The sequence below is a fragment of the Rattus rattus genome, chromosome 4 (assembly GCF_011064425.1).
Source record: "Rattus rattus isolate New Zealand chromosome 4, Rrattus_CSIRO_v1, whole genome shotgun sequence".
Classification (NCBI taxonomy): Eukaryota; Metazoa; Chordata; class Mammalia; order Rodentia; family Muridae; genus Rattus; species Rattus rattus.
The window spans coordinates 168629189-168647781 of record NC_046157.1 but is presented as its reverse complement, the minus strand read 5'-3'; the positions used below and the strand labels follow the sequence as shown (position 1 = coordinate 168647781).

The 18593-nt window shown below is 40.4% G+C and overlaps 1 protein-coding gene across 1 annotated transcript in view; it reads right to left on the bottom strand.

The window, feature by feature from the left end:
• The window catches only part of Pam (peptidylglycine alpha-amidating monooxygenase), a 259796-nt gene that overhangs the window by 54977 nt on the left and 186226 nt on the right, over positions 1-18593 (bottom strand). The window contains exons 10-15 of the mRNA XM_032901702.1: positions 17156-17223; positions 15971-16051; positions 15630-15706; positions 14369-14472; positions 4060-4244; positions 2282-2353 (exon numbers count right to left, since the gene is read on the bottom strand). Of these exons, the coding sequence (XP_032757593.1) occupies positions 2282-2353; positions 4060-4244; positions 14369-14472; positions 15630-15706; positions 15971-16051; positions 17156-17223 (587 nt within the window). The remainder of the gene's footprint in view (positions 1-2281; positions 2354-4059; positions 4245-14368; positions 14473-15629; positions 15707-15970; positions 16052-17155; positions 17224-18593) is intronic.

Below are 18593 nucleotides of genomic sequence, written 5' to 3'. Positions count from 1 at the left end.
GTCCTCTTACTAGCTATTTGGTCAGCACAGCTTCCCAGGGAACGAAATAAATAGGTATTTTGTGCAAACAAATGTCTCTTTGAAGAATAGGCTGCTCTCTCATTAATGAGTAGATTTACCCTGTGCACCGGAAAGAAATAGATTGATCTCATTAGTATATCGGATAGTCTGTGTGAATGTGTATATTTTCTGTGTTCAGCCGATGGTCTCCCGTGACCAGCAGGCTGACGCAGAGACTACAGTGGCCATTGGCATGGCTCTGTGGGTCACTACTCACAGAATGCTGGAGGAGATAATGGATAGGTCCATTTGGACATGTGAGCCCCAGAGCTTATTTTCTGCAACTGAGTCAGAGTAATACCTCTTTCCAAATCATATTACTTTCCTTACAATATTTTTCAACTCTAAGTAGAAAAATACACAGTAGGACAATTCTCCGGTCTTCACAAAAGTCTGGGTACATTTCAAACTTGATGCTATGAAGGAAAGGGGACACACATGGCAGCATGTGAAGATGTTTAGGCTTTTTAAGGGACAACAGTATGTGTGTTTGACACTCTCTAGATCCTAATGATTAGAAATAAAACCGACTTGTTCATAAGGTCTTTAGGTTTTTAGCATTGATCATCTAACATCAGAAGGAGAGGACAGTCCTGCCTCAGTTTACGTATCTGCTAATGACGGTCTCCTCCGACATATATACATGTGTGTTAGTATTTGAGAATGAGTTTTACAATTGCTCTAGCTATTTCAAAGACATAAACTCAAACTGTGTCCAGTGTTGAAATAATCAATTGTAAATTTCAGCATAGTTGCAGTAAACTCTGTTAATACTATCTGTAATTAGGCTGCCGTTCCCAAATTCATAATTGATAAAGTTAGCTATGAGCATTGGGGGTGGAGGAATGGAAGGGGGGAAGTGATTGGGATTAAAAAATTATATTATATATATTTTATAATATAATATATTATATATATATATATATATATATATATATATATATATATATATACCAATTTTTTATATAGTCATCTCCCTGGTCTTGATTTAACAGATAAATAGAAATATCTTAAGCTTTATTTTATTTTAATACTTTATTTTAATACGATATTTTCTTGGTGTGTGTGTGATGTTCATGCCTGTATGTGGGTTTACATTTGTGTGTAAGGGTACGGTTGTGTGCATACCTGTGTGTTTGTGTGCATGCCTGTGTGTTTGTGTGTGTGTGTATGTGTGTGTAGTCTTGAGGTCAATGTTGATCTTCAGTTTATTTCTACTTTATTTCCTGGTGTAAGTTTTGTTGTTGTTGTTGTTGTTTTCTTCTGAGAGAAGAGCTCAACCCCTTGGCTTCGCTACACAGTCAGTCTAACCCAGTGATCCCTTGTCTTGTCTTTTCAAGCTCTGAGATGACAGATAGGCACCATGCCTGCCTGCCTGCCTTCTGTGTGAGTGGTGGGGAGCTGAACTCTGCCCTCAGGCTTATTCCACAAGCACCTTTTCCCCCAAGCTATAGCTTTGGCCCAAACTCCCACACATGAGGACTACAAAATGTCCTCTTCTCTTTTGTTCTAAACTGACGTGTCGTTGTATAACGTTAAGCTAAAGTGTGTCATATATAGGCTGCAATGACTTAATAGGACGATAGACTCTAATACCTCACACAGAACAGTATTCTCCAAAGAATTGGTAAGGGACCAAAAATCTGGAGAGGACTTTCTCCCTGCCAGTGCAGGTAGTTTATGACATTGTTGCTCCCAACAGTCCTAATACACAGGACACAGGGAAATGGATGCTGCCTTAAGTCACCAGATAGCAATGTAACAGGAGACTATGAAGCCATACCAGCGGTCCATCCTGTCCGGCTGAGGGCAGAGAAGAGGCAGGTTTAATTCTCAGGTTCTCTTGGCTTGAAACCCAAATATAGTTAATAACATAAGAGTTTAAATGGAGACATCCACTAGATTTCAGAAGCAGTGCGATGGTCGTTTCTCATGGTTTAATTTGTAATCCTATAAACTGTACCATAAAACTGCAATAGCAAACAAACTGAAGCAAAGGCAGAGAAAAGGCAGAACAGGACTCAATCACAAATTTTGCTTTTAAGGTTAAGAGCAGTAAGCGACCACTTATTTATAAATTACTCATCTAGCATAGAAGAACAGTGACAATGTGGTTTGAGGCTGACATAGTGACATATACTATCTTATGACTCCATAACTTGGCTGCCTGCTTCGAACAGGAATGCTCTTAAGGGTGAGTTACAGAGGTCAGGACACTTACCCTGCTCTAATACTTCTTCCTCTCCCTGTTTTGGCTGCTGTATTAAAGCACTCTTTTCTTTGTTTTCTGTTTCTGTAAAAGATGAAAGACGTTGACCATGAGCTATCAGCATATGTTAACACTTTACTAGTTTACCGCGATTCCATCATCAAAACAACAGGTTTTGGTATTATTAAGAATCTTGCCCTGTTCTAGAACACCAGAAAAAGAAAGGAAGAGAGCCTGGATCAACCTAGAGAATGAAAATGTCCTCTGTTTACACGTGCAATAATGGATTGTTATTCAGCTGATGAAGATGAAGTTGTAACATTCAGGTAAGTGGGTGAAACTTGAAATGGCTTATTCTGAGGAAGGTAACACAGAGCCAGAAAAATTAAGGTTAAAGGTTGCATGTTTTTTTCTCTCTCTCTCTCTCAAAAAAATATTACATTTATTACATTATGTACTCTCATTCCCAGCTTGCTCCCACCCCCAGAACAACTACCTGTCTCATTACATAACCAGGAAAGCAGATTTTGTTTTTGTTTTGTTTTGTTTCGTTTGTAACACATCAGTTACGGAGCATTAAAAAAGTTTTCAACAAAGTACTCACATGTATTTTTTTTAAATCAACATAATAATATTTAAGGTACTTTGAAAAACATAAACTTATATTCTCAAAATATATTAGCATCACAGCCAGTGGCCTGATCACTAGCTGCTGTGGCGTTTTATGGTTGAATTTACAAAGCTCCACAAAGCCTTAGCATACTTCATGCTGTAGTGAACTGAAAGTAAAGAACGATGATGGTCAAGCAGGACCATTCTGCAGGTGAGTGAACAGCTAAAGCGTGGCTTTGAGAGTCCAACATCAAGAGCAAAGACAAGGAATGTCGAGAATCATCTTTCACTTGAAAAGGTATATATCCTGCAGATATGACTGGAGATAATAAACTTCTGGAGTGTGGTACAATTTACAAGTCATGGATGTCATTTTTGCCTAAGGAATGAATGAAGTAAGGAAAATAAAAATAACAGGAATTTTATGAAGAAAGGGCTACATTGGTGGAATGGGTCACAAAACTAACAGTCTTTTCATCACTGGCTGAGATTTGATGCACGAGTGCATGCGTGTGTGCGTGCGTGTGTGTGTGTGTGCGTGCATGTATTTGTGTATACATGTGGGTGTGCTTGTGCATTTGTTGCATTTGTGTAAGCGATGTGCATGTGTATACATGTGTACGCTTGCTCAGATGTGTGCGAATTGAGTGTCTATGTGTATGTGAAAATGTGTGTGTACTATGCACTATAAATGTGTGCATATATGTGTTTGTGTGTGTATGTCTATGTTGATGTTTCTACATGTGAGTGTGCATGTTTCTGGAGACCGGATGTCCAGACAGCATGTTTTATTGAATCAGGAGATCACTCACTGATTTGGTTATGCTGGGGCCAGAAGAACATTGAGATCCTCCTTTCTCTGCCTTCCTACTGTGGGATTACACATGTGTGCTACTGTGCCTCCTAGTTTACACTCGTGATGGGGATCGGAACGCAGGGCACCATGCCTTGGTGCCAAGCGCTGTATCAACTGAGTCTCCTTTCGTTGTTCTGATGGAACTATGTCAGGGAGTGGAGATTGTATATGAAAGAAACAAAGGAGATAAGAATATGTGTGGGTATGTGATTGATTAAAGAAAGCTAAAAATAATTTCAGCTTAATCATGTAGTCAAGTGAGACACAGAAAGGAAAACCCAGCACAAAACCATCAGGCGTCTGAGTTAAACATCCAGCTCACCCTTGTGATGCCCGTGCATCATAACCATGTCCGGTTTTACAGGAATTGGAATATTGGCCTCTGCTGGGATAGTTCTGAACATATCTGGAGCCACGTTCTTCGTACAGGTCATGAAGGAAAGAGCATATTTGGCTTCCATGTAATACATGATGTACAGGTTACACATTTCGTCACTAGAAGTGCCGCTGTAGGGAAAGGAAAGCAGACAGAATATATTCAGGGTTCGGATAACACACATCCTTGATGCGACCTGTAAATCTGCCCACCGTGGACTCAATAGTGGAGAACTGCATCTAATTTTATGGTTTTCGTTAAAGTCTGTCACGGTCTCCAACATCAAAGGTGTCCTTCCACCTGACATTGAAGTGTCGGCATCTGGCTACTCTGTGGACATCACCCAGTACCACCAATGAAAATGGTATTTAAGTAGCTCAGAGATATAGGCTTTTCCACCTAAATCTTTTTGTTCTTTATTTACCCACTGTGTTACAAAACCGATAGATAAATCAGTCACATCACTTGCTTAAGGGTGCTTGATGGTTTGTTTCAGTTATCTACTTGCGACAATTTAGAGTCCTCTGGTATTCCACTTTCCTCTCTGTTGCTCGGAAGAGAACTCCCTGACCAAAAGCTAAATAGGGGAGGAGATGACATATTTCAGCTTACAGGTTATAGTCTATCATTAAAGGATGTCAGGGCAGAAGCTCAAGGAAGAACTTAATGTAGACATGATAAAGAGACATTATCTGGTGGCTCAAACCTAGTTTTCTTCTAAGCTCAGGGCCACCAGCCTAGATTTAGGGTCATCTACAGTATGTGGGGCTCTCCTTCATCAACTAGGAATCAAGAACATTTCCCAAATGCAAAACACCAGACTAATCTGATCTGGATCGTCATTCAGTTGAGTCTCCACTCTCAGAGGACTGCTGCCTGTGTCCAGCGGATAGTAAAAGTTGTCGGACATGTGGGGAAGGTGTTCCGTGAGAATGGTCTAGATTAGATTCACCTGTCTGCTTGGCTGTGGGTTGATTTCTTCAATTGATGTGGGAAGAACTGGTCTAACAGTGGTGGGTTTGGGTCCTGGACTAAAAGGTATGTAGAGCTCATTTGATCTTTTCTCTGCTCTTGACTATGGGTGTCCCAAGCTGCTTTGATTCTAACGACATTTCCTTCTCTGAAAATGGTCTGTAACCTTCAATTGTGAGCTAATGAACCCTTTCTTTCCTAAGCTGGTTCTTTGTTTTTTGTTTTTTTGTTTTTTTAAATCAGGGTATATTATCAAACCGACAGAAACAAAATTAGGACAGATGGTAAAATTTAAAATACTCCAAGTAGGAATCTCATATATTACTTACAAGCACACTTAACTGTCCAGTGCCTAGAAACTTGTTTGGGATCCTTTGCCTCCTTTTTAAGATCCTGTGACTCCTAAAGCATCATATTCATATACATATACATATACATATACATATACATATGCATATGCATATACATATACATATACATATACACATACACATACATATACATATACACATACATATAAAGTATATTCCTGATATCTGATGGTGGGGTGGAGTTAGGTGGTATGGAACAGAAGAATGGTCAGCTGCGATTCCCAGGGAGATATGACTGACCTTTTCTAAGGGGTGCACATCCTACCCGGGTAGCACCATACAGATGACAGATAATGCTAAGTACAGATGTTTAGAACAATGAAACAGCCAATTCCAAGGAAACAGTTCCAGGTAACAGAAATAACACCTGATCCCTTACAAAGCGTGCCTTCTTCCTCACTGAACACAGACTACCAGGTATCTACGTCTCTCTGTGGTCATTAAGGCTTTGTATGCACACACTTCAGAAGGCTTGCACAGCAACTTAGTTCCGGATAAAGAGCACTCCCTTTTGGTTATTAGTTTTAACATTTTTTTCTTAGCAAGCCTAACCAAAAAGCAGCTTTCTAGCATAGACTGTTTGCTCTGGAGAAATTCATCAGTGTTGATCTTTCCAGCAGTGTCATTTGGCAATCAATTCCTTTCCATAGCAACATAGATGACATCAGCAAGAAAGGGGGGGGAAAGTAAAAAAAAAAATCTTTTCCAAATCAGATGTGATTCCTGTAAGCTGTGAGAATGTATGGTTCCTGTGAGACCTCGGGAATCAGCTCCTGCAAAGAGGATAAGCTCTGGGGATGCTTCAGAAATCATTTGGCTTCTTACTGCAAATCTGATATATGCCATTTTAACTGCCTTTGCCATGCAATAAAAGCAAAACGTGAAGTAAAGCAGGCCCCAAGCCAACACCTGCTCACTGTACACTTCTTCATGCTGTCAAAACACCATCCAAAATTATATTTGAACAGTCTTAGAGCTAGTCAGAAAATTATGTGCTCTAAAAGGAATGTGTGGTGTTACAACCCAAGGACATGGAGGAAGGAGGCTTCCTTCAGTTTTAGCCTATTGCCCTCTCCTGCAGGCCGCTTCCTCTATGATTCTGTCACTGGTATTAAAGCCTGTTCTCTGAGATACTGAGGAGAAGCAGGAACATCCAGCCTCAGAGCATGAACGTCTCTCACTCTCTTGGAATTTCCATCAGCAGACAGACATTGGTGGGCTAGACACACCTATAAGGCTTTAATTGATTCCCTTTCTATACACATAGATTCGTTCTAGAAGTTCTATTCTTCTAGAGAACTCTGACTAACATGAAACCCATAACCCCTAGTGAAATGGAAACAATAACCAAATTTCCCAACGACAACCAAAGAAACAAAAGCCAGAGCCAGATGGATCCAGCAGAGAATTCTATCAGACCTTCAAAGAAATATTAATGCCAATATTCCCCACGTTATTCCATAAAATTAAAATTGAAGGCTCATTGTCCAATTTTTTTATGAAGCCACTCTTACCCTGACAACAAAGCCACACAAAGAGCCAGCTAAAAATAATATTTGCTAATATTTGTTACGAAAATAAATGTAAAAATTCTCAATAAAGTATAAATCAAGTCCTACAACACATCAAAAAGATGATCCACTATGATCAAGTTGGCTTTATCCCAGAAATGTAGGGACGGTTTAATACAGGTAAATCAATAAATGTAATCCACCACATACACTGAAACAAACAAACAAACACACAGACAGACAAACAAGCAACCCTATTGTCATTAGATGCAGAAGAGACCTTTGACCAAATCCAACACTCCTTAAAGATAAAATCCTAGAGAGACTAGGGATATGTCCATTTGGGTTACTATTGCTTTGATGAAGCACCATGATCAAAGCAAGTCGGCGAGGAAAGGGTTTATTTAACGGACACTTCTGCATCAAAGTCTATTATTAAAGGAGGTCAGGGCCGGATTTCAAGCAGGGTAGGAACCCGGAAGCAGGGGCTGATGCAGAGGCTGTGGAGAGGTACTGAATAGTGGCTTGCCCCGCATGATTTGTGCAGCCTGCTTTCTTTACCCCAGCCCAGGGAGAGCACCACCTGCAGTGGACTGAGCACTGACTCATCAATCACCAATTAAGAAAATGCCCTACAGCGCTGCCTACAGCCCTATTTTATGAAGGCATTTTCTCAACTGAGGCTCTTTCCTCTCCTGTGACTGTACCTTCTGGCAAGCTGATAGAAAGGTAATTAACTATCCCAGGACACAAGAGATACACCCCAACACAATAAAGGTTATATACAGTAAGCTCTCAATCTTAAAAGGATAGAAACTCAAAGCGATTCCATTAAAACCCGGTACGACACAAGGTTGTCCACTTTCCCCATATCTATTCAACAAAGTACTTGAAGTCTTAGCTAGAGCAAGAAGAGGACTGAAGGAGATCAACTGGATACAAATAGGAAGTGGAGAAACCGACCCATCTTTATTTGCAGATGCTATGACAGTATACATGAAAGGTACCTGGGAACAAGGAGCTAAACTGGGAAATGTTTGCTCGGAAGAATTATTAGCCCATCCAGTGATGAGGAAAAGAAGTTACCCCCGTTGCCAGGAAGCCAGTGAGAGGGCAATCAATTAAGGGTTAGAATATAAAATAAGAAAGGAGCATCAAATAAAGTTTTGCACCAGTGTTGGAGGCAAGGAAAGTGACGACCAAGTTAGAAGAAAGCACGAAGCCATACATTTGTAAAGGCTTTTGGTTGTAGGTTCTCTGCCAAGATCCATGGCTTCTCCAGCTCTCAGTAGTCAGCTAGGCTCCCACGGCCAAGCATGGTTTCCCTCTTGTGGCGTGGGTCTTCAGTGCAGTTAGAGAACCAAGGGATGTGAGCCACGACTGCACACTTAAAGTAGCCATGCCGAGCATGACATCATATCTGGGTATCAGGAAGTCAGCATCATCCCTAGTAATGACCTATGCATCTCTTTTACATGCACAGGTAAGTGTAGCCTCCCCCCTTAATTAAGGAAATGTCTCTTCGCAACAGACAGAGACCACAATAGAGAACCAATCAGAATGTAGACAGAGTCCAGTCCGTAGGAACACATCTACTGGACACTCCTGCACCTAAGGCTCATGGCACACAGCCGAAGAGGGTCCAGAAAGACTGTAAGCACTGGACAAGCAGGGAGTTTGCTGTGAGACTGTGTCTCCTAATAATGCCAGAGGCTACTCCATAAAGTCTCACCAAGATGCTGCCCAAATGTGAGCTGAACAAGAACAGTAGACATGCTTGAATGGGGAAAAACATCTATGAGGCATCAACTCTACACAAAGAACTGCACAAACTAAGGCATGTGGACAGTTGAAGTAATAGCCTTCCCTGCAGGAGAGTAGACCAATTGGTTATCCACTGAGCAGGTTACATTAGGAGTGTGCTGTGCGTGTGTGTGTGTGTGTGTGTGTGTGTGTGTGTGCGTGCGTGTGTGTGTATGTGTGTGTAAAACAAGTAATCAAAAAAGAAGCCAAGAATTTGAAAATTTGAAAGAGAGCAAAGATGGGTATATTGGAGGGATTAAAAAGGGAAGGCAGAAACATTGTAATTGTAATCTCAAAAATAAAACAAGCAAAAATTAAGAAAGTGCGTACATTCGAGTATTTTAAAATAATATAATACTTTGTTCATTATTACTTAAAATTATAGTTTACTGTTCTAGTAAATCTGTGAAAATAAAAAGGTAATGTAGCAACTTCTAACACGAATAATCTTATCACGTCTTAGCTTGAAAATATTACATATACATGTAAAGGTATACCTATATTATATATATATGTGCCCAAATGGCACACAGATCTATTCATGTGGTGCACTAATACAATGAAAGTATTCATCTTTCATAATATGATACATTATTTTATGTATAGATAAATATGACTGTCCTTAAGCACACGACTCTGTGTTAAATACTAATCTGCTCACCAATACAGATCTTTGAGGTATGTCTCTGGGATGCAAAAATGAGTTGACAAATAATTTAAAAATATTGGCTAGGATAAGGAAAGTTTCATTGGAAAGGCTGAATAGAAAGGAACATGCTTAATTCCTGTCTGTCAGGAGCTGGACTTGTAGTTAGGGAGCTGAGCTCCTCCTCCTGACAGGCACCGTGTGCTGAGGATGTTAGAGTCAGACTGTGACAGCGGGAGCACGGCTTGTCGGTTTTACTCCACAACCATTCATGTTTTTTCTCCTTAAAAAAATAACAACAGCAAACAACAAAACAAAACACCCCAAACTTGAAACTTTACATCATAATGACTGCCTTCTCAGTAACCTTTTGACTCACAGAACCATTATTTTTCTCAGAGGTCAACTTATGCAATTCAGATGCTCATCTGAATAGCTATTCAGGTGGGACAGTAACTGCGGAGGAGGGCTGGGTCACACGTCTGCCTGGGCGCTTAGCTGTTTAAACAGTCCCATTACCTACGTAGTCACTAAAACGATGGCCGTGGGTACCAGCAATATTCCAACACTATGGCAAGACACTTATTTCACAACCAAGTGCCCGCGTGATGATTTCATTTTTTTTTTTTTTTTCCGGAGCTGGGGACCGAACCCAGGGCCTTGCGCTTCCTAGGCAAGCGCTCTACCGCTGAGCTAAATCCCCAACCCCTGATTTCATTTTTATACAAGTGTACTTCATATTAGTAGCATTTTTGCTGGGCCTGGAAAGACGGGAAACCTCCAGGAATGAATGGATGCTCTTGCTGAACGACTGCCCGTAATGTGTCATGTTCTGACGCACTGGGCCTGATACAGCAAACTGCTGAATGACGACTCAGTTCAAATGCACCTAGTTTTAGTGATATTTCTGAAAAATATTTATTTGTACCTATGGATCTACCATCTACCTCAGCCTCGTGGAGGCTTTTATAAAAATGTTTCCTAATACAAAAGTACATAATGGTGATTTAAGAAAGTGTCGAGAATTCGGAACTGAATCACTAGGAAACACCCACGTCTGAAGGTCATGTATGGTTGCAGGCAGCGACACTCTGCAAACTCCATGGTATCTTCCCCTAGTCCCATTTCTTTTTATCAACAGAAGCTGGGTTTAAATATAACCAAAATGGGTCATACTAACTTGGGAAATTAATATGAAATGTTAAAGATTTGGTTTTATGGAAGCTGTGTGCTTTTAAAGATGTACAACAAGGGGTAATTATTTATCATATACCTTCCACTTTGCAAATATTGCACTTAAAAATGTTGATTAATAAGTAGGCATGAGGTAGAAAGGAGACGATTTTGGAAGAGAGCTGGGACTGGAGGAGAAAGAAGGCAACAAGAGAAGGAAACGTGGGTGACAAGGAACAGAGTAAATTATACTTCTGAATAAATTGCCACAAGTGACATTCATTATTTTGTATGTGAAACAGTAACAGTGAAAAATATTAAAATGGTAATTAATATGCATTGTTTGTTTAGGACAAACATCTTCTATATTCTCTTCTGTTTGCATGGTCACAAAATAACACATTTCAAGCAAAAATATGACCAGTAAGTTGACTAAACAGGTAAACGCTACGTGATAAGCATCGGGATTTAGATAGTTAGTCTAATTTTTTTTTGGTGATTAGCTGACTTAATTAGCTTAATTGACTGACTTAAATAGATTCTAATTGTTTAAACTTGGCTAAACATTTGAAATTAATTTAGAGAAGTGTCTCACTGAATGTAAAATGGGCATAAAGAACTGTTTCTTACCAGACTCATTGGAACAATATCATCACTATACATTTTATAGTTTCTTCAAGGTATATTTGTAATTTATGATAAATATATATTTATGTGCAACATTTTATACTTCAGTATATTTATCAATTTATGCAGACTAAAAACAACTGTTTAGGAAGTTTATTCAACACTAGTTTTTACTGACCAATGCTAGTTGGCTGTATTAGGAGCAATATTATGTTTTTAGCATGTGTATATGACAAGGAACATGCTTTGCTATATCCACCGCCTTGTAGAACTATCACTTTTTCATCCTCAGGTACTTAAAGTGTATTCATTTTCAAATATATATTATTGTATATAGTCATTTTGTTGTCTAACAGAAAATGAAAGGCTATTTTCTTGTCTATTTAAAAATGTATACTCATCAACCAACCATTTCCACTCAGTCCTACTTTAACTCTACCTCGCAGTCCTGCTAACTGTTACTCTAGCTCTTCAGCATTTTTAGAAAAGAAAGACTGTTTGAAAAGCTCAGTGGATAAAAGCACCTGCCGACAAGCCTAAAGTTCCAAGTTCAATCCCCGGGACCCAGGGTAGAAAGAGAGAATGGACTCTTCCTAGTGGTCCTCTGACTTCCACAGGTATGGAAGGACACACACACACACACACACACACACACACACACACACACACACACACACCAAATAAATAAACAGTGCTATCTCTGGGCTTGACTGGTTTTACTTAGCACAAAGCCAGGTTCATCTATGTTGCAATAAATCAATTTTCCCCTTTTCCTTTAAAGGCTGAACGGTGTCCCCCTGTCCTTTTCTACCCCCTCATAATAGACCTGCAGATTGTTAAATCAACCTATTTCTTTTGTTTTGAGGTATTATCTTCTGATGAAGTGAAATCAGAGTCAGGGTTGGCTTTGAACTCACCATGTACCCCACAAAATTATCAAACCTATGATCCTCCTGTTTCAAGCCTCAATGGGTGTGTAGCCCCATGCTTGAATCTATTTCTCAGTGGCAATATTTTGAAATGAATCTCTAATAGGAAAACTAAGTTTCCATTTTTAAAGTGCCTTTTGGTAGTTAATTATGATTGTTCCATCTAAGGAAACATTGCTCTAGTCTTAAAATTTTTAAGATTATAAGAGTCTAACTTGGCTTATGGAAAATATCACTTAACTGAAAAATCTTCCTTGTGGGACAAAGCCAGCATGGTTTCGGGGTGGTATAGGGCAAAATGCCTCCGAAGACAGGTTTATAATTCTCTAAAAAAGGTCAAGGGGCTCCCAACTAGCTTGGAGCAACTATAGTTTGTACCAAACTGCTTCAAGCTCTGGGTCAGACCTGCATCCAGTGAGCTTGCCTGCGTGTGTGTGTGTGTGTGTGTGTGTGTGTGTGTGTGTGTGTGTGTGTGTGTGTGTGTGTTGGGTGTGAGGAGAGAAAGAAGGAGATTTACAAACAATAATTTACTAAGAAATCTTTTTTTTCTTTACTGTTTATATTTTCAGCTGGGATCTTATGGTATTGTGGAGACTACACCTGCTATTGTACAAAACACAGAAACACTGTAGACAGTATTTTTTCTAAATTTAAAAGGCACATTAAACATTATATGCATATATAATATGCATCATAATAAAAATTTTATTCACCACTAGATTTCTTCAAACATGCCTTATTAGTTTATTATTCTTCTGGAAAAAAAAACTATAGTCGTTTTATACAGTAGTATAAATTAAACATTCAAAATTCAGACTCATCCAACAACTTAATTTGCCATAATCCCTTTCTATCTCCTCTGTATTAAAAATAGTGTTTACTTTATCTCACCAGAGAGTTACGAAGGGATAGAGTAATATCCTCATTTTAGGGTATCATTTTAAAGCAAAATGTATAATTTTAAAAAGACTGGAATTATTCTAGACTCATGAACCCGGAAGAAATCTCTGGGGACCACTCTGGTTTCTCATCCTGGCACTGTGACAAGCCGTTAATGCCTCCACAGATACAGGCTGGCCAAGGGTGTAATATGCCCCCTTACCCAAAGGGTGAGGGCCCTGGAGGGTTAAAATACTCTACTGCCTCCCACTTGAGCTTGTAAATCAATACGTGCAGCTCTCTGAAAGGGTTTATTTTGAACGACATTCTTTACTTTCTGAGAAGGTTAACGAAATAACCTCTGGCGTTTAACTACCGTTCCTGTGGCCACACAAGAGCCCCGAACCGTGGGCGGCTGATCAATACTCTCTGCCCCGTGCAACCCCAAGCGTCACAGACTGTCACGGAGTGCACGGCCTGTCCCCTCTACGCAGTGTGGTTGTGTATATATCGTCCTATCTTCCTTTATGAAAGTCAACACGGTTATTGATTTTCTCCAGCCTTCTCCAAAAATTTAACCAATACACTAGGAATGCTACTTGAAAGCTTCTTCGTTGATACAAATTGATAGTTTAAGGTAAGACGGAGAGCCGTCTTCTATGAAAACTCCATCAAATGCTCCTGTCCGTCCTTTCTCCTCTCCAGTGTGGCTCCTAGTTCGTAGTCACGACTCTTCTGAAAACTCTTTTTTCCTGTATCACCTTCACTTTTCTGTATCTTCTCCCAAGCTTCCGACTGCACTCGGAAAGTATCCTTGAATCTAGGTCAACATGGAAGGAAGCACCTCCATTCTTTTCTCACAGAAAGCCCAGGCAAGCTTGCCTGTCATTTTAAGTTTCTAATTTATTTTTTAAGAAGAGTCCTTCATGCCTTAGAGATTGTCAGTATGTTTTGTGACATAAATTAGAATTACTGGAAGGAGCTTTGGCATTTTGAAAAGTAACTACTTGGCATCCCTTATTGGAAAGGGAAGGGAGAGCATACTCACTCAGTAGACAAGCAACTGAGAATTTCAGACCGGAAATCAGCACACGGAAAGGACTATGGGTATGAGGGTTAGCCTGCTTAACGTTCAAATGAGAACAAATGGACTCTCGTGAAGGAAGTGTTCACAAGGGAGGCCACTTTCTAGGGCTTTCCCAAAGCAGTTGCTTCCGAATACAGTGCTAGTTTGTCATAATGGCTCACGATACTGAAAGTGTATAATTCGTTCGCAGAGATAACCGTTACCTACAGTCATGGTTTAACCTGGTAAAACTGAACAGGGGAGGTGCAGAATCTTACCCGATGTGGGTGGCCTCTGTCCTCCCTTCGCCAGTGAACACACATCTGGCTGCCAGTATATCACCAAAAGTAACATCAACGGGGTGTTCCACAGGGTAGAAAGCCTGCCCCAAAAGACAAATACAACAATGAATTAAACTTATTATTGCCCAGAACTGCATGTTGGAGTAATGTGAGAGGTTTAGAGCATTGTGGGTAGAATGGATGAAGAAAGACACAGATAGCTCCCCTGATCCTTTAAAAAATAACTGCTAGACCAAATGAGTTCCCTCACAATTCATCAGTTCCCACTATAGCACAAGTGCCAGAGTTTAAAACAAATGCTGTTTATAACGCCCCTCCTGCCCCCCTCTGGAAGCAGAGACTTCCGAGACAGACTGCATAATGATAGGGAGGAAAATACAATCATCATATTCAGGTGATTCCTAGTGACGTCACTAACTATGCCTATAGCTCTTGTGCACTGTTCAACCTTCATCAAAAGGCTTTGTCTTGCACACATAGTCATTCACAGGGACCCCAGGTGCTCAATGAGCAGAGAAGGAGAAGCCCAGAGTGCTCAGCCCCGAACGGGCTGTCCAGATCATAGCAGACCTCCTCAGAAGAGACGCAGAAGGCCGTAACTGCTGGAGGTGGTGGATGACTTCAAGGAAACCGTGTTTTCTGGGCAGCACAGCACAGCTGCCCAGATGAGGTGAAAGCGTGAACGAGGCCTGTGCAAGCTCAAGTCAGACAAAGTCTTAGAATGGAGGGTGGGGGAGGTGGGCATGGAGTTCCCTCCTCGAACTGAGGAGCTGCTGTCATTTGATGGCTGCTGGGGGCAGAGTCAGTTTTCACTCATTGTGTGACTTCTGGTTTGGCCGACCCTGCTCCTGGGCAGGGCCTACTCAGAAGGGTACTCCGTAATATAAACAAGACTTCACAGCTTAAGAAAACCAAAGACAATAACTTGAAGGTGGGTGGGTAGGAAGGTCTGCGGATCTGTGGGGAGTTGGGTGGGGAGGTTGAGCACGATCAAGGTAAATTATAGGAAATTCTATTAGAATTCATAAAAATATTGCCCAGTAAAAAGAAGAGTAACGCCATCACATCAAGAGAACTGATGAAGCATTAAACTGGAAATTCCAAACAGGAATTTATATTATGTAGCTATGGTGAAGACAGAGTCAGAGACTTCTGGATTCCAGGGAAATTCACCAGACTTACATAAGGTATTAAAAAGAAACGACTTCCTTGTGGAATCTAGTTAAACGCTACACACCTGTGGCAGCTGGGGGTTCTGGCGTCCAATCAGTGTCCACTGTCCGTTTCTTACTCTGTATCCGCTCACCACCTTACCTTGATGAAGACAAATCAGAATCGAGCACTGTAATAAACGATTCGGAGACCCAAAGCCACGTTCAGTCTCTAACTTCCTTTTTAAAAGTAAAACTTAAGTACTTTTTCAGATTTCAAACTGCTGACTATCTTAGTGAAGCAGCATGCGATTTCAAGGAATTCGCTGAGACATACTTAATGTCTAGAATAACTCCATTCTTATATTCACAGTACCAGCGAGCACGTGACAGTGTTTACAATTTAACACAGAGCTTCAGTTCTTACCTAAATGGTGAGTGTGGACTCTGTAGGCAAACACATGCATTGGATACATTTTGTATTGGCACGAAATGTCAGCATTCACGACTGTGGGGACAAAGACACAGAGAGAAGTCACTATGCTGTTGGAAAACATCTTATCTATTGTTCATTTACTTATTTACTTATGTTAAAAGTATGTGGGTGGTCTCAGGTTCTAGCACCTGGCTTTCTTGTGATAGAGACGCTCATTAATTACCCAGCAGACATCATTCTGTGCCCCACGTTTTACTAACGTGTTAAGAGCCTCTGGCCTCACGTTTATTTCTTCAGATCTTCTCCATACAGATCCTGTTTCCACTCAGACTTTTATTTTATTCAATAACAGAATGATAAGGACCAAATTGGAGTACTCTGGGTTTGTTTGTTATCTTTTATTCTGGACGTTTATTCCATTGGAAAAAAATTTTGTTCAAATTTAGGTTAGTGCAAAAAGAAATTTAAAAATTGACTATAAGTACTCAGAGTCCCTAAAATGGTAGCTCATGTCTACAATAGGTCCATTCCTTATACTTTTCTTACAGTCTAGCAAATAATAGATGTTAAATAAACGTGAATTTAAAGTAGATTTTAAAAGTAGTAATAGATAAACCACAGTAAACACTAACTTTAAAAGATTCTTACAAAACAAACATACACATTCGATGTGATATTTTTGTTGGATCAACGATGCTGTATGTATCCGTGTAGTTTATTCTAGCTTAGGGGGATCATGTAATAGTCCCATGTTGCATTCAGGCACCTTAGTATGTCTAATTACTAAAGCCAAACCATGTTAGGTTTCCCAGCCTCCTGATCTGTCTGAAGCTTTCCCACACAGCAGTTTATACCACTGTATATTATGTAGTTTAATTTTTTTTTACATGTAAAGAATGAATAGCTGACTTGTACAATAAAGTTAGTCTTTACACAACACACCAGCAGACCACGGACCTCCATTTTGGCACATCTATAAATAAATATCGGGAAAACCGATAAGTTACTAGCTTAAAATGATTTTTAAAATCTATTTAAAATCCAAGGACGTGAAAGAACTGATTTATCCTTCAGATATGCATATGAATATTGACCATTTTATGAGTTCATAGAGTGTGCTATATATATCTCCTTATAGGTGATGACATCATGGTGAACGCTGCGGCCACTACTCACCTTTCTCTCCTGGTGGTATGACAGTGTCAACAGACATCATAAGGTACATGCCCGCAATTAAAGGCTGGCTAAAAATTAAAATAAAATATGAAAAAATTATACATACATACTATATATTATAAATATATAAATATTTCCTCTCAATTCTGTGATAAAGCCAAAATACTCCCTTGGAAATATATGACATGGGGGTTGGGGATTTAGCTCAGTGGTAGAGCGCTTGCCTAGCAAGCACAAGGCCCTGGGTTCGGTCCCCAGCTCCGGAAAAAAAAAAAAGAAAAAAAAAAGAAAAAAGAAGGAAATATATGACATACTGTTTTATAAAATGCAATCCTCATGCAAATCAAAATGAAGGTGAGTGGGCCAAGAGGTAGAATATATGACTTTTCCTTAATAGCTGCTTCACTTCTGTGAAGGTCCACCACAGCTGTTTTTGTATGGGAACTTGTTTGTGCTAAGGGTTCTGCTTCTCCAGTCAAATGCCAAGATTAGGGATCACTGAGAAAGGTTTCGTTGTTGCTGTTTTCGATGCAATTAACATTTAAAAGTAAACAGTGACTAAAGCAACTGTTCTCCATAATCTGGAGAGGTCTCATCCCACCCTTGAAGGAAAGAAGACTGAGCTCCCTTGAAATGATGAAACTGTCCCTTCAAACTGCCTTTGAACTCAATAGCACGGCCTATTACCTGTCCTCAATTTCCAATTAGCTCTCCACACGGACAGATCAGTGCCAGAACAGATCTCCTCACTGATCCCACTCTTTCTCCTCTCCTCTCCTCTCCTCTCCTCTCCTCTCCTCTCCTCTCCTCTCCTCTCCTCTCCTCCTCTCCTCCCCTCCCTCCCTCCCTCCCTCCTCCCTCTCCTCCCTCCCTCCCCTCCCCTCCCTCCCTCCCCTCCCCTCCCCTCCCCCCTCCCCTCCCTAAAAAACTGATTTCTTTCCTCCTCTCCTCTGCTCATCCCCTTGGCCTCCTTCATAACCCAAGCTTCTTCAGAGACTTTAACAGGGTTGTTGCAATTCAGAGTTGTCACACACATGCTCTTGTTTAATGTTCTCTCCCTTGACAACCTAAGTGTAGAAAGTGACGTCCACCAAGTAGAGGAAAGAACTGTGTGGTAGCAGGCTACTGCACTGCAAGATTACGTCATTAAATGACAAATGGCCGAAATCCCATCTTTAGAACGAGCGCTTGCTTTATTTTATTATTAATTACTAGTGTTGCTGTTAGCTTATGTTTGATGCAAATGTATCAACCCTGTGTCCCGAATTCCCCTTAGCCCTGCACTCTGGCCTTGTCCATCCCACACCGTGTCTCCTCACTGTCCCCATTCCTCCTCCTGTGCCCTCTTCCTGACCTCCTGCCCTCTGTGTAATGTATTGTCACTTGACCTGCTTACACTCTGTAAGGAGGAAAAACCGATGAGGGCGGGCCTCAGCTA